Consider the following 16587-nt stretch of genomic DNA (forward strand, 5'->3'; position numbering starts at 1 on the left):
TATTAAGATGACACAAGTATGAAAACCAGAAAAATTCAGGTCCTATAAATACATGCAAAACCGGGCACATCGGAAGACAGTAATGTTTTTCATTAGCATGTCGTTGAACCCAAATTCTTTGTAATTTTGTTAAAATTAAATGAGTACACTCGTAGGAAATTGCTTTATTTCACTCACTACAAATTCTCTGTTTTCATTTTTTTTTTAATTTTAAACAGTCAAAACAAACCAAACCAACCAAAAGCCATTGCAAAGTGCGAACCTGTATAAAAGCCAAAAAAAGGAGGGAGGGTCCAACATTTTTTTTGCTTGGGGCGGCAAAAAACCTAGAGCTGGCCCTGGCTCTACCCATGGCTATGGGCCACTCAGCAGGAGTGTCCCTGCAGTGGCTGCTCTGGGCTGGAGGGGGCCAGGATCTGAGAGCAGCGAGCCGGTCTCTCCTGCGCACTCAGTGCCGTCCCCTGCTGGCACCCAGGTCGTGGGGAGCAGGAAGGCACCTGATTCCAATGCAGAGGGGACACTAGCCAGACCAGGAGAGGGGAAGGAGGGAGACTGGGAGGGGAGGTGGGGGAGGCTGAGCGAGGAGACTGGGAACCCATGAGGAAAACGGGGTGAGGGTGGGAGGAATACTGGGAGTTGATACGGAGATCAGATAGGGAGCCGTGGGGGGAGACTTGACTGTACAAGGAGCCTGGGACTAGAAACCAGCGGCGAGGTCTCGGGTAAGGAGAGAGATCTGACAAGAAGCTGGGGTGCAGGAGAACTGGGACTGGCTGGGCAAAGAGGCTGGGAGGTGGTGGAGGGAGACTGAGATTGGAGGAGGATCCCGGGGCTGGATACTAGGGTTGGGAACCAGCGTGGGGGCAGGCAAAGAGCGGGACGGGGGACGGTGACTGGCCGCACAAGGACATTGGAACTAGATGTGGAGAGGGGGAGAGACTGCGAGGGTGGGTTTAGTAGGCCACCCACCTCCCATGCCCACCTCATGGCCTAGGATTATGGTCCAAGTAGCCTGCCTCAGTTTCCCCTCTTGGAGCATTAAAATAAAACTTCATTCAGGATTTTTTCTTGGTCAAAAATACTCCTCCTTGGGGCATGGGTTTAGTAATACAAGCCACACTGCCACTAACCCTCAAAATACCAGTCAGTATCAGTTCCTAAATCCGCACATGGTTTCTTTTCCCCCTCCTGGGCCTTCCTAGTCTCGCCCCTGCTTGTCCTGGGACAGCTCACCTGATTCCAGGGTCTGCCCTGCAAGAGCCATTCCTCACCTGCCCCAGCTCCCCCTCCATCGCAGCCACCTGCTGTAGGGCAGTCCCTGATTCAACCCAGGCTACCTTCGTCTGTAATCCCAGCAGTCTATTCCCAGCCCTCCAGCCTGTGGGGTGAGCCAGCCTCTTACAGGGGGTCATTGGGAAATGGCCAGCAAGCCTGGAGAGGGAGACTAGGACCATCTGGGCCAGGAGAATGGGGCTAGGCCAGTGAATGAAGGGTGGGGAAGAAAGAGCAGGAAGGAGATGGGGCAGGAGCCAGGCTTTGGGGCAAGGGTGGGGGGAACAGGTACAAGAAGCTATGCACAGACCACTCCCCCTCCACAGCCTGGAACTGAACATCTGGGAGTCTCACCAGTCCTCTGCTGTCAGCAAATAGCTGTGAAAGCTACCAGCAAAAGTGGTCTAATCCCCCACTAGTGCTGGTCCACATGGAGGATGACAGCCTACTACTGCTAGCAGTGACTGTTAGCTCAAGTTGCTGAGGTCAGTGGGGTGGATCTGAAGGGTCCAGCCCTGCTGCTCACCCATGGCAGGTCAGTCCGATTCCACATAAGGGAATTTATTTTTTTCAGTGATGAGCATCCTAGAAAGGCTCATCAGGAAATTAATCATTCTGGCTTCAGCGGAGGGGTCGAGCAGTGGCTGGGGTCACACGCTGCACCATGAGACTCGCTGCTCATTAGGTGAGCGCCACCCATCCTGCGCGCTGGCAGAGACCAGGCCCTGGGGAAAAGGCAGCACACGAGCATGTACAGATGGTCATAATGCAGGTGCCCAGAGGGGCCGTGTTGAGGGTGCGCAGGTAACTTAATACTGGCATGTCCTAACTTCTGAGTGCTTGACTTGGCAACCGAGAGAGGGAGAGTCTCTGCACATAGTACACCCAAGCCAGCGTACAGCAGAACGCCGGCAGACTGGCCCTGAGAGCCCTCGGCGTGACGCATGGACAGCTAACAGCTGCAGGGAGAGAAGTCAGGCCAGCCCGACAGACTGACCATGTGCTTGCCGAGCTCTGCCTAGCATGATCTGTGGCCCCCTTCCAGCGCCCTGGGAGCAGGGAGGCTCCATCCCACGCGATTCTCCCCATTGGCTCTGGCTCGTGCTCACAGATCGCAGGGCCAGACGGGCCCACTGGGGTTAGCCAGTGCCCAGTCCAGGCCATCGGCCTTCCCTAGCTGAATTCCTGCCTGAGCTAGAGCAGAGCTTTAGAAAAACAGCCCAGGCGGACTTAAATATTCCCAGTGATGGTGACTCTCCCACCACGGTCTTCCCTGCTGTCAAACATCTGCACCCTAGTTCTAGTCTGAATGGGCCTCGCATCAACCCTCCTCAAAGCTCTGGTCCCAATGCAGGTACCAACAGACTGTGACCAAGTCACCCTTAACCCTCTCTGGTTAGCCACCCAGACTGAGCTCCTCACGTCCTGTCTGGGCCCCCCGTGTGCCGTGGGGCGCTGGCTGGCTGGCTGCCCCTGCGTCTAGCCCTTCTGCTGCATTCAGCCAACTCATCCTGTCAGTAAGTTCCGATTTTGACTCCCCCAACCCCTGCTGCATTTGCCGTACACCTGGATGTCACGTGGCCAGCTCAGGTGGTGTCCAGGTTGGTCGGGGAGGCTCCTGGGGCAGGGACCCCATGACGAGTTGCAAAGAGCCAAGGGTGAGGAGCAGGCAGCAGGCACCCTCCCACCAAGCCTGCTCAATGCAAGCAAGAGCCCAGGCTACCCCCACCTGTTGGCACACAGGGCAGGGGACACATGGGCCGGACAGCCCCACACACTGGCTGAAGGCTGTGGGGTCCACCCAGTCCCTCCAGCCATAGTCCAGGAGGTCTCTGAATCTGGTGGGACCAGCCAGGCCCATTCTTAGCAGTCACAGCGGTGACTCCCTGCCCTCAGGAGCAAGCCCATGCTGGTGCCAGTACCAGCAGCTGGCTCCAGCGGGGCACAACCCATACAGGGCACAGCTAACAGCGCCACGAAGCCCGGCCTCGGGTGCAGCGGCCACGAGGAAGCAGCACAGCCGCCCTGCCCCCAACCGCTGTTTCAAAGGGGAGGCACCCCCTGCAGGCGATTACTGGGGAGCGGGGTGCAGCTGGACGATACTCCCGCTTGATCTGAGCAGGCAGGCTACAGTGCCCCCGGGGAGCTGCCAGCTGCCCCCTTGGGGGTCCCCCTCAGCTGCTCCAGCCCTTCTCTGGGCACAGCGTGGCCACCCCCAGCCAATCAGCTGCCACACACAGTGGTTTGAGCTGGATTTATTTCAGGTTCATGCTGCCAGCCTCCCCCAGCAGCACGCATGAGTGTGAAACCAACCAATCAATGCACAACACAACACACAGCGACCCAGCTGCTGCCCCTCTGCTCAGCCCAGGGCAGAGGGCTGGACTAACACCTGGGGGCTGCAGGTGCGGCAGGGCTGGCGCTGACCAACAGGAAGGGGCTGCCTGCAGCAGGCACACGACTGGGCAGATATGAAGGAGAGTCCTACAGGATCCCAGCTTTGCTTGCAGGCACCACCAGTCTATTCCTGGGCATGCATACACACAGCCCCGCTCAGAGCAGGGCAAGGCCCCCCGACCCAAGGCTCCGACCACTGGCTGCAGGACAGACCCTCCCTGCTGCTGGCGAACGGGCTCAGCAGGCAGGACACGGAGGAATACTCCGTGCCACGGAGGGACTGAAGACAGAGCCCCAGGAAGTGCCACCCCAGCCATCGCCCAAGGGATCTTTCAACCACAGCCACATGCATAGGCCGTGATGCCAGGCCCAGCACTGCAAACTCAAGTCAGGACTGACACCTTGAGCCCAGACCTGCACCCTGGCACCAACAAGCGTAAGCACCCAGCCTGGCCAGCCAGCCCCCATGTGCCCAGCCACACTCCCGCCTGGGGCACGCAGGGCCCACTCAGACACCCGCTGCTCTCAGTGCTCGATGCCACACTGCCCCCTGCAGGCGTGGGCTGGGCCCTGGCCAGCCATCTGGCACATGCTAGTTTTCCCGGGGCTGGGTGCAGAGCAGGTCTCCTCTTCGGGCCCAGGGCAGTGGTACCCTTCTACGGCGACCCGTGCGTCAGGCTGTGCATTCATCTCCTTCTGTCAGAACTGCCATCGAAAGCGGGGCCCGGCCCGGCCCGGCGTCCAGCGTGGGGCTGCGCTGCACTCATTCTGCTCGCCGGATGAACCAGATCTCATTGCGCCGCTGAGGGACGCTGGGGTTCTCATAGGCAGCCACCATGTAGTTTTCCCGCAGCACGGTGTCTGTGGAGCCCAGCAGCTCCCAGAGAAGGTGGATCTCCCGGAGGATTGTCTCCTCTGTCGTCACCCCGTAGAACACCCTGGAACAAAGGGAGCGGCCACAGCCACAGGAGACCAGTCACCTGGCAATCTCCCCCATGCCAGCCCCACCCCCAGCACGCCCCAATCCTCCCACCCTTCTCCTCCTCTCCCTCAGAGACGTTTCCTCCGCCCACACCGTTCAGCTCCTTCCCCCGCTGGGCTCAGAAAACTTTCCTCTCCCCCTCCCGCAGCCTGCAGCAATGGCAGGGGTGGGGCTCACCTGGTCAGGACGCGGAGCGGCTGTCTCTCCACGATGCGGATGTCAGGGTCTGTGGGGAGAGGGGGGTCGGGCTGGAACTCCCCTGGGAGGTAATAGGTAGTGGTGACGTCCCGCAGCAACTCGGTGCCCTCCTCGCTCAGGCGGATCTCGTTCACCACAGGCACCGTCATGCCCAGGTAGCGGCCTGCAGGGAGGCAGGCAGAGGCCGGCAGTGAGAGGGCGCCCGAGGGGTGGAGCCAGCCCCCCGCCCCTCACCTTCCAGCACGCACCTGTGGAGTTCTCCTTGCAGATGTAGCGCATGAGTTTCATGAAGCCCATGGAGATGCTCTGTTCGTACATCGGCTCCCCCTTGGTGACGCAGGCCCACTTCCCCGCTGGGTACAGCCGCTCCTCGCACTGAGACAGGCAGGGAGACCAGTCAGTCAGAGCCAAGAACAGGGCAGGAGGCTGCCTGCTGATGACAACACCCCATCACATGGTCACTGCCCACCCCCTACTGCCAGTCACCAGGCGGGGAAAGAAAGCTCCTCTGGGCCGTGGGCCCTGGCCACTAGCGCTGTTGGCAGAAAGAAAGGGGGACACATCCCAGCCGTGTGTGGCCAAATGCAAGCAACGGGATGGCACACCCAGGAGCATGGGCCTTAAAACTGAGGAGTCCCACTGCTGGAGGACATGGGGCTTGTAAGGGGTCAGGCTGCGGGGTAATCCAGAGTCCTCTGGGTTGTAAACGTTACTCCAGGGACAGGCTGATCTGAGCCACGCAGGCAGCATCCCCTCCAGCGTGACGCTGCCTGCCGTGGACCGGAGTCTTGGGCTCACACAGCTCACAGGTCTCTACTCTGTCTTATGGTGCCCTGCAGGACGCTGACAAAGGGCACTAGTACAGCCCAGTCAATGCCAACACAGCTGGGTAGCTGGCAGGTCTCACCTGCGCTGCAGCCTGGCTACAAACCTAGCCCAGGTGACTGGTGCTTTATCCCCAGGGAAGGACGCGACGGCTCCAGCCTGCTGCTCCTGCCAGTGGCCACAGTTGCTCCCTGGCAGCCCGGATTCTGGTGAGTGAAAGACTATTCCCCACCCTTCTCAGGGAGCTGGGACAGCCTGACCGTCACCCCAAGCTGGGTGCACCAAGACCCGGGCAGATGCCATGACTGTGCTACAGGATCTGCAGCAGGCATGGTACCATCTTTCGATGCCCTGGCCCTGATGCCGGGCTCAGCATCACAGCAACAGCACAAGGCCACTGGCCAAGCCCAGCCTCTGCCCGGTGCGGAGGCAGCCCTGGGCAGCCGAGGGCGTCTTGGCAACCCCAGCCCGGGACAGTGGTGTGACAGAAATGCTGCTGTATGTAATGAGAAGAGGACTCCTGCAGGGACTGCTCTGTATTAACCAATAACCCTCATCTAGTCCGACGGCATGGACATGAGATGGGGAGTTGCTGAGAACTACGAACGCATTGATCTAACCTGGACTAGGTTAGGGGATGTTCACTAGACCCCGATGCTTGAATTCAGCAGAAGGCAAGGCAATGGCTTCCCAGCTCACACTGCCAAGGCACACACTGGAAAGCCAATGGGGCAGCTGGCAGCTTCACAGATCCTGGGTCTCGTCTCCAAGGTGCTGCAAACCTTGTCTTGCCAGGCTGGGAACGCGCACCCCAGAGGAGAGTGAAGAGGAGAACCCCTCATGGAGGGGAGGCTGTGGCGAGCTGGTGCCTCGCAGGGCTGGGAAGAACTAGTGCCGCAGGCCACATGCTTCAATGTTTCCGATCAGTTTGCTCTGAAGTGCTTTCGTTCTACATAGCAGTGCTCTGCTTCCGGGGAGCTGCTGCTTGCTAGTTCCCACTGGCCTTGCCCGGAGGGAAGGACCTGCAGGACCCAGCCAAGTCAGACCTCCTAAGGTGAGCACCGTTGATTCAGTGCTGGGTGTCAGTGCCATCTGTGAGAGAGAAACCAACGTTTCCCCGACCAGAGGGCGGGCGGGCGGCTGACACCTGGAGGGGTGTGTGGGAGAGGTGCAGCTAGCCTGAGCACTGTGACAAGCTGCCCACCCTGTGCCAGAACCAGTGGTACCCCCTTCCTGGCTCAAACAGATGCTAGCTGCAGCAGGTCAGGAGCGCAGAGAGCTACAGGAGTCAGATGGACCTTCCAGAACAGGACCCAGGCAGAGCAGATCCTGGTCAAGGGTAAAACCCAAGATGAACCAAAGAGCTTTGGAGTGGTCAAAGAACAGACCAAGGGAGGGAGGCACGCAGAGGCTGCTGGGGAGCACAGTGAACCCCAGTGTGCAGAGGGGGTGTCATGGATAAGGCAGGCCCACTACGCTCGAGGTAAGGAGATCTGCACACAGACACTCACTGGGTGATGGCCCTTTTCCCTGGGTAGGCTCCAGTCCTGCTGTGGGGAACAAACCCTACTGGTCACAGCCCCCCAAGGAAGGCTGGCAGGTACCCTGGGCCTAGACTAAGTGTGGGAGAACGGCAGGATTCCACCTGGCACGAGGAGGCAGTGCAGTGTCTGTCAGCTGTGTGGGGCACTCGGCAATCAGCAAGGGCTCGACGGTGCAGCTGGCCTGGAACGGGGACATCAGATGAGGACAAGAGAGAAGTCTGGCTCCAGCATCAGCTGCTGGATCTCACTGTGCCTGCTGGAATGGGGAGCACTCTAGGCCACGTGCTTCGGCCTCAGCATTGGGCACCACTGCCCTAGAGATCCCAGTGCTGCTCATGATGGGCACTGCGCCACTTTGGTGAGCAACGTCTGCCAGTTGATGGGGCATGACCATTGGCACCGCCCTTGGTTGACTCAGACAGACTTTAATGCTACTTACACTGGGCACAGAATCACCTTGGCTCTTGGATCTCCAGACTTAACAGGGCCAGGCCCATGGCCCCTGACTCAGTCAGGCTATAGGGGTTCTGGGCTCACAGTGCCACTTATGGCAACGGAACCCTTGAAAGGGTTAACTCTTTCAAAATGATCCCTCCACTGGGTTCCCATGGGCCTATGGGCAGGGGCACTGAGGCAGAGCTACTGGAAGAGGGGGCCTTGCGCTGTTCAGAGGTAAAGGCCTGGAGTCAGCCAACTCTAGGTGGCACAGGTGAGCGAGGATCATCTGATTCCCCGAAAAGAGCAGGGGGAAGAGAGAATCCAGATGGCAAGCTTGGGCGGGTGGCTCATAGAAGAACCCTTCCAGCTGGGGTTTTCTGTTGGGAAGGAGGCAAAGTAGGCAGACCAGGCCTGGTGTCTTCTCCAGCAGCAGACAGTGCCCAGGGCGGAGGCGCTGTGCCTAGCGTAAGGCTAGGGTGGAAGACTTGTTTCCTTGTCAATGTCATGTCACTAGTCTAGACCTCACTGAAGGGGTATTATTGGATAGAAAAGCCTGCAGTTTATTTAAGAAGCCCCTTGAAGGGGGTAACTGAGGCAGGCCACCGAAGAGTGACCTCAGGCACGTGAGGGTGCTCGGGAGGACACTGAAGCAGTCAGCAGTGCTGGGGCCTCTGCAGACCCAGATGTACAGGGTCCTCAGTGCCCCTTGGGTCGAACACACGGCCACTCTAACTAGGGGTTCTCCAAGGTGCCGGAACCCTGGCACTGACTTGTCGACCCCAGCAAATCTGGGGACCTTGGTGCACATTTGCTAGGCATGGAGCCGCTGTGGCTAGGGGCTCCACACGTGCTGCTAGACTTACACAAACTATACCCTAGTTAACTGGGCATAAAAAGCCGCCCTGATCAGCAGGGGCTTAGGCAGCCTTCCCACCTCTGCAGGGCTGGGAAAGCTGACGGGCCCCAAACCAGGCCAGCCCAACAGGCAGAACGGGACACCGGCAGGGAAGCACCAAGGACAGAGCACGATCCCAGCCTGCTGCGCCCTCAGCAGTCCAAAGGGGCCACTGCTCCCCTTCCAGAGCCCTGCCCTGGTGAGAGGGAGGGCAGGCTGGCTGGCCCGAAGGCCAGGGCTCTCCGCGGGAGTCAGGAAGCTAGCAAGCAACCCACACAGAAAAGCCCCCAGAAACTACACTGACTGCTGGAGACTACACAGCACCCTCCTGAGTGGGGCAGAGGGGAGGAGCCGGAAAGAGAAGCCCAGGCAGGCATGGAGGCAATGCTGGAGGTTAGCAGGTTGCTGGAAGGGTCTCTGATGACGAGGGGAGCAGAGTGAGCACCTAATGGGGCTAGAACAGGGCTGGGTGGCTTGCCCAACACTCCCCGTACAATGATAGTGAATGATAAGAGGATGGGGGGAGGAGGAGGGTGGTCCTGCCTTCTTTGGGCAGGAACAACAGGAATGAAGTGACCCTCGACATGTGCCAGGCTGCAGGGGCTGGGGCATGGAAAGGAAGAGAATTCCTGCAGCCATGCTCAGGGGACTCAGGCCAGCGGGACACCAGGCTCCGCAGGACTGGAGAGACACTACCCGGAGCTCTGGTGGGTCAGCAGGACACACGGCAGGAGCGTGTGAACCCCACACCCCTCCCATAGACCAGAGAGGGGCAGGAAGAGGCAGAAGCTAAAACGTCAGGTGACCCAATGGGCCAGAAGCAAGGGAACGAATGCCAAGGTGCCCTTACCTGAGCTGGGCTCCTCCAGTCCCGCCCCAGCAGCCTAGGTGACAGGAAGATGTTACCCTGTTCGCAGCATCTCCCTCCCCCTCTTCCTGTCTGTTCGTACACTCTGCTAGGTCTTGGCTTCCGTTAGACCTGGAGCTCTGCGGAGCAGGAACCGTCTCTCACTCTGTGACCGGGCATCATTAGGGTACAAGACGGGCAGGGCTACATGACAAACTTGCAGCGTGTCTGTGAAGACAGCTCTCCCGTCGCCATGGTAACTCCAGCTCTGCGAGGGGCGGGAGCTGTCCACACCAGCGCTTAGGTGGGGATAGCTGCGTCGCTCAGGGGTGAGAGCCCCCAGTGCAGCGAGGCAAGCTTGGATTGAAGCAAAGCACCGGTGGAGCATTATGGATCCTGGGGGCCCTGCGCTGGAGATGAGGGGTAGCAGCAGGAGGGCCCAGGACCAGGGCAGGGACAGGATCTGGGCTGTGGTTGTTTGCAAGACCAGGGACCCCAGCGTGCTGTGTGTAGGGAAAGGGCTCTGTGCACTGTACAGAGACACATGGCCAGCAGGGGACTCCACCCCCACACACTTCCACAGGAAACAGGCTGTGGGTGTGAAATCTGTCCACGCCCAGAGGAAGAGTCCTCACCTTCTCATGCTGCAGCAGGGTGACGTAGGGCACCGGCTCACGCACCTGGCTGTGCTGTGTCATCTGCATGATGGGACCCGCCATTTCTGCAAAACCAAACAGACAGGAGAAAAGGGGCCTGCACGGCGAGCACAGCGCGGGATGGGGAAGGGAGAAATGCACAATTCAGAGCAACAGGGACCCCGCAGCCCGAATACCAAGTCCTGGGAAGTGCGTCAATGCTGCACCCTGGCGGCGACTGGACACACCCCCAGCCCAGGAAACAAGCTGGCCTGTTCCCTTAGCAGCTGCAGCTTGCTCGCCCCCGGTACCGTTCGGGGGTAACCCTGAGGATGGATCCAGGTGCTTCTGAAAAACACACCTGCTCAGAGGCGCTTGCTAGGGCTCCCCCGGCCCCGAGAAGGGCCCACACGAAGGAATGACCATCGCCGACATACAGGACTAGCCTGCTGCATGCTCACCATCACCTCAGGCAGCTGCTCCTGGGGCCTGGCCCACCCCCAGTCTGTTTAGACTGGCAGCCCTTTGGGGAAGGAATCCTGGCTCCAGGTCTGCCCGCAGAGCACCTAGCAGTCAGCACAATCTGCCACTGTAATGCAAGACGTGGGCCAGCAGGGCCACGCTACAGCTGCTCTGCGTAGCTCAGCTGTAGCCAGCCACAGCAGTAGCAGATGGTCCCCTCTCCGGTGCTAGGAAGGCCACGGCCACGTTCCATGGCCCAGAAGCACGTTTCGGATCAAGAGTCCGACAGCTGGCTTTGCCTTTATTCTAAGGTCCTAGAAAGGCTGTTTACGCTGCTGTACTAAACAGAGCTCAACCGCCAGGGCCAGAGGTCAGTGGGTGCACGCTCAGCAAGCGGAGAGTTACCTGGCGGGAAGGAAGGTTGATAAAGCACAGGTGGGCAGGGTGCATTCCCATTCTATTGGCCCTGCCATCCCCTCCGTATGTGAGCCACAGTCATCGGCCCCTCTCAATTGGGCACCAAGCATCTGTTTGCTGAGGGGTTACTGGACAGGCTCCGTCACTTATTTCTGAATCGTACCTTTGCGGGGCTCTTGCTGGGGGAGAGATGCTGCACGCTCAGCTCTGACTTGCCCTCAGGGCAGGTCTACTCTACAAAATTAAGTCGACCTAACTTACATGGGCAGAGAGCCACCACAGTAATTACAGTGCTCATGCGTGTCCACACCTTGCTCCTGGTGTCAGTGGTGTACGTCCTCACCAGGAGCACTTGCAGCAATTGTACTGTCAGTGTGGGGCATTGTGGGATGGCTCCTGAAAGCCAGCAACTGTCAACGTAACCAATGCAGAGTCAGGCCAAGGGTCAGAAGCAAGGTGTAGGGGCAGGACCAGAGATGGCACAAGCAGCAGGAACGGAGCTAGAGTAAGGCAGGAACTGGGACCGGGCAAGGGACCGAGGCAGGAACCTGGACCAGGACGGATGCCAATCGCAAGAGACAGGCAAGGAACGGGATCCGCTGCACCACCAAGAGGGAGTTTACACAGTTGCTTGGACCCCACTCCTTACCTGTCTCCTTCAATCTGCGTCCAGCCCTGTTCCTGCTCTGCTCCCAGGTCCTGCCTTAGTGCTGCTCTGTGCCTGACCCATGCCTCTTCTCTGGGTCCTGCCCCTCCACCTTCACTCCTGACCACCGGCTCCAGCTCTGACCAGATTCCAATGCTGGACTCCTGCTCTGACAGTTTGCCAAGACCACCTACATCCCGCTTCATAAGAGTTGCTTGGACAACCCAACCTGGGTCACTTCCTGGCTGAAATAATGGGTGCAAGCCAAATGGGCAACCCAGGCCTTGGCCTCCCAATAGGACTTCCTGGGGGGCCTGACCTGCGAAGATTAGTGAGGTGCTGCTTCATCTGTCTCCCTTGGTGGTGATAAGGGAGTATCCGAGACTTCAGGCCCCCAGAGCCCCAGGTTCTAGACCCGCTGAAACCAGGGACCGGACTCAGCTCCTTGCACGCATGCTCAGTCTCTCGGGCCATAGAAACCCTGTCAGCATTGTTAAGCCCTATAAAGGAACTGCTAGTTTCATATTTTCTGGGCCACTGGGCTTGGAACACTGTCCTTGGAGGGTCAGCTCCTCCTAGGGAAGCAGCCAGGAATGGGCCACACAGAATTGCTGGTGGAGAAGGCTCCACCTCTGCCAAGGCTTCCCTTTGAGGCACTAAATGTGTTGGAATTTCTAATTGTGGGGGTGGGGAAGGAACTCAGCCTTGCTCTCACCTTGAGGAAGGGTCACTTGGTGGGTGCTGGCCACTGTTTCCCAATGAGAGAACAGCCTGTTCTGTTCTTCCCCATCCATTGGCTCCTCATCTTCATCAAGGGACTCATCGTCCAACCCATTGAGGTCCTCCAGGGTAATGCGAGCCATGCCAACACCACAGTTCCTGCTGCAGGGGGAGAAAAGAAAAGAAGCAGTGTTTAGTGCAAACCTGAGAGCAAGGGGGCACAGCTGGTGCCCACCGCATGGAAAGGGGCAGCAGTGTGTGCTCTAGAAGTGAGGGAGTTGCAGGTTTGGAGAGGTACACACCAATACAAACAATTCTGGGGTGAAGAGAGGGGGCAGGGCCTGGCAGAGGTTCTCCTCCCTACGCCCTCCATTCAGCCCCCGAAGAAGAGTCACCTGAGAAGCTGAGGACCAGATAGGAGAGTCAGCAGAGACTGGTGTGGCTCAGGTGGGGGAGTAGAAATGGTGCAGGCAGTGCCAGTGACTTCCTGGCTGGTAGGGACTCCAGGAGGATGGTGAACTAAGGTCACCATATTGACACAGCCCTTGGGATTATTAAGAGTCCCGGAGCTGTGATCAGAACCCAGAAGTCCTGAGTTTATATCTGCTGAGATACTTGTACAGTAAACACTGGTTAGCAGCAATTTATTGGTGCGCTTTTGCTATGTTGCTCCTAAGCAGCTGGTGCTGTTATGGGGGGTGTCGCCTGACCAAAGGCGACCTGCTTTTTCTGATACGTACAACAGCTACAGTACACACTAACAATTACTGCTGCTACAGTATTACTGTAGTACGCCGCCTGTATGTTTTAAACACATGCTCAGTTCTCCATGGTGCCTTAAATATTGTACCAAGAAAGCAATATGGAGTTAATGTTATAAAAGCATCAAGTTTTATTTTTGTTTTAAGATCAAACATCAGCCATGACAACAAACAGCCTTTTGGTCTTGTAAACATTTTTTGTACTCGCCCTTAACTGTAATACTTTGTACACGTTGTAAGTCACTGGATAAGGACATCTGCTAAGCAAATTAATAAATAATAACAGTAATACTGTAATAACCTAAAAGTATTATTCCACATCAGAGTGTTTTCTATTCATACAGAGAGTATCAATCTGTACGTTAATTAAGCATGGACAAACTCACTCATTTCAGGTGAAAGAACATGGAGAAGAAGCCAAGCAAATTAAACAAACACGGTTTTGTTTGGAAGATGGGACTCAACGTCCCATAGACCCTGTCACCAAGTCCCGCTACCTGGGAAAAGCGCCAGAGTGCATGCAAAGCCTTGAACAGCTCGGAGTCTGTCAGACGTGGAACTTCATCAAAATCGTCCTCACTCTCTTGATTATCCTCTGAATTATGTTTCATCAACACAAACTCGTTTCTCTGGCCTTGAAGCCGCTGCAGTGCGCAGTAATTCCTCATTGGGTAGCTCTCTGAATGTGAGCAAATCCTCATCCCCAGCAGCTACTAAGAGCTACCTCTTTTTCCACGTTGACTGGAAGTGGAACATCGTTCAGGGGGGTCGCCAAAGTCTTCAATAGACTCATCTCGCACACCTTCCACTGGCACAACAAATTTGCCTTTCCTGTAACAATTGGAAATTGTTAGTCAGCTTTACATCTTGCCAGGCTTCAGCAACAAGATGAATACAATCTAGCACATTTACAGTTTTCAGGCCTGTCTGAACATCTGTGCTGGGGTCCACATCAGGAGCAACAATAATCCAGTTTGCGATTTTTGATTGGTAATGTCCCTTCATGTTCTTAATCGCACTGTGAGCCATAGGTTGCATCAAAAAGGTAGTCTTAGGGAGTAAGAATTTGAGCTGAATGTTAGTGAGAACCATTCCTTGGGGTTGTGCAGAGCAGTTATCGAGGAAAAGGCACATTTTACAGCTCTGCAAGCAAAGCTGATAATCCCACTTTTTCAACCAGTTGATGAAAATGTCACCTGTCATCCAGGATTCGCTGAACTGACATAATTGAAGGGAAGTTTACTGAAATCCTTCAGAAGCATCTGGGTCATTTTGACTTTCCGATCACGAACAGCAGGCGTTTGTCACTCCCATCCATGTTGGCACAGACGAGCACAGTTATCCTTTAAAGCTTTCCCTCCTCCTAGCTTTTCATTTTTTTCCTACATGTTGTCCTCTGTCACAGAGCCCTTTCAAATAAAGTCCTGTTTAGTCAGCATTGTAGATGTCAGCTGGGAAAACGTGAAGAAATTTTTCACACTGCCAATGCTGGTTTGTCCGGTGTTTTTCGCCATGCTCTTTTTTGTAAGCAACATTGAAGGATTTCTTCCATCTGGTAAACAGACCGTCACTTGCCTTAAAATCATTCACTCCAAGTGAAGCAGCAAGCTGAAGGGGTTTTTCCTCGATTTCAGGTCCAGCTAGTTATACTCCCTGCGCCATATAAAGGGAAGCTAGTCGACACCAGAGGCTTTTCCTTCATGCCCACGCTTACATCAGCTATTTGATTGTCCGTCTTCATATTTAGCCAAAAGCTTATCCTTCTGCTTCCACATTCTGCATACAAGCAACCTGTGCAACTCCCACTTGACTGCAACTTGGCTTTGAGTAGCCCCCACAGCTTGGCAGTTGTGGATAACCTGTCCTTTTTCTTTCAGTGAGAAATGGCTTGGCATTTTGTCTGTTTTTGCCACAAAAAACTGATGCAAGCAAGCAGAGGATGACACGTCACAATCTCATAAACGTTGCTCCATTGCAGTGGCTCTCAAACTTTTGTACTGGTGACCCCTTTCGCATAGCAAGCCCCTGAGTGCGACCCCCCCTTAGAAATTAAAAAAACACTTTTTTTACTATATTTTAACACCATTATAAATGCTGGAGGCAAAGCGGGGTTTGGGGCGGAGGCTGACAACTCCCACCCTCCCATGCAATAACCTCCCGACCCCCTGACGGGTCCCGACCCCCACTGAGAACCCCCGCTCTAATGCGGCAGCTGTTACCGCGTGGACCATTCACAGTCGGGAACGCGTTCCCAGGCGGAACGTCGCTCGCCAGCGGCGGGCGCTCTTGCAAGGTGTTGCGGCCAACAGGCATCTACTGCCTCTCCGGCACAGACGCATCCGAGCAGTTCACAAACATTAGGTTTACCTTCCCCGCTCTCCTGTGGGGCGGAGGCTGGTGCCCCATTTAACAGATGGGGCGCGGAGGCAGAGCGCGGCGGGCGGAGGCTCTCGGAGTAAGCCTTGACCTCCTGGCTCCCGCTCCCCTCCGCGAGCTGGGACGAGGACTCAGGGCAGCTGATCCCGAAACAAACGGCGACTTATTTAGACATTTGGCCTAATAAACTCACAGCAAGGGGGTTTAAAGGCCGGCCCTTGTCACCGAACAGCCCAAGGCCTCCCGCGCATGTACAGCGCCGAATCACTCCTCGGCAGCAACCAGCCGCGTGAGATGACCCGAGACCGGCCCGGCCCGGCCCGGGCACGGAACCGCTGGCTCCGGGGAGAGCCTCTGGGCTGCCGCGGCCCCGGGCAGCGACTGGGCGAGCCCAGGACGCTCTGCGGAGCTCAGCCCACAAGGCGTCGGCAGAGGCCCCGGCTCGTTGCCCGGCCCTGCGGGGACTCCGGATTCACGCCTAGGCAGCGCGGGGGGCCGGAACCCAGGAGTCCGGGGCGCTGAGGCCAGGCCCCCGGGGCCGGGCAGGACCCCGCTGGCCGGGGGGAGGGGGCCCGTTACCTGGCACGTCCCGACCCGGAACTTCTCCGGCCTGAGGTCACCGGCCCGGAAATCCGGGGACGATTCCTGCGTCCTGACGTAACTCTCATAACGAGAGGGCGGACGTGTGACGCGGTGCCCCGGAAGCGAAGCGGATACTTCCGGCCCCGCCCACACCTGACGGGATCAGTACGGGGGCCTCCGTTCCAGAGGGGCGGAGCATGTGGCAGTGGGAGGGGCCATCACCGGGTGGGGGGGAGCGCCATAGCCGAGAGGCGCTCCCCCCATCCCATTGTCCCGCCCCCCATCCTCCTGTCCCGCCCCCATCCTCCTGTCCCGCCCCCATCCCATTGTCCCGCCCCCCATTCTCCTGTCCCGCCCCCCATCCCATTCTCTCGCCCCATCCTCCTGTCCTGCCCCCATCCCATTGTCCCGCCTCCCATCCTCCTGTCCCGCCCCCATCCCATTGTCCCGCCCCCCATCCTCCTGTCCCGCCCCCCATCCCATTCTCTCGCCCCATCCTCCTGTCCTGCCCCCATCCCATTGTCCCGCCTCCCATCCTCCTGTCCCGCCCCCATCCCATTGTCCCGCCCCCCATTCTCCTGTCCCGCCCC

At 57.4% G+C, this 16587-nt stretch overlaps 1 protein-coding gene across 5 annotated transcripts; it reads right to left on the reverse strand.

Annotated features, from left to right (window-relative positions):
• Window positions 1-149: 149 nt before the first annotated feature.
• LOC140909769 (heme-binding protein 1-like) lies at window positions 150-16098 on the reverse strand. 5 transcript variants are annotated; one of them, XM_073339842.1, is made up of 7 exons: window positions 15995-16014; window positions 13537-13870; window positions 12274-12440; window positions 10034-10119; window positions 5098-5224; window positions 4829-5012; window positions 150-4607 (listed from the first exon to the last, which is right to left on the reverse strand). In XM_073339842.1, the coding sequence occupies exons 2-7, from the start codon at window positions 13557-13559 to the stop codon at window positions 4433-4435; spliced, it is 762 nt and encodes a 253-aa protein (XP_073195943.1). In that variant the 5' UTR covers window positions 13560-13870; window positions 15995-16014; the 3' UTR covers window positions 150-4432. The 5 variants fall into 5 exon arrangements, with proteins under 5 accessions (XP_073195943.1, XP_073195942.1, XP_073195944.1 ...); XM_073339841.1 differs by lacking the exon at window positions 15995-16014 and adding an exon at window positions 15609-15988; XM_073339843.1 differs by lacking the exon at window positions 15995-16014 and adding an exon at window positions 15407-15568.
• Between the last annotated feature and the right edge of the window lie 489 nt (window positions 16099-16587).

This window comes from Lepidochelys kempii, chromosome 3 (assembly GCF_965140265.1).
Source record: "Lepidochelys kempii isolate rLepKem1 chromosome 3, rLepKem1.hap2, whole genome shotgun sequence".
NCBI classification, from domain to species: domain Eukaryota; kingdom Metazoa; phylum Chordata; order Testudines; family Cheloniidae; genus Lepidochelys; species Lepidochelys kempii.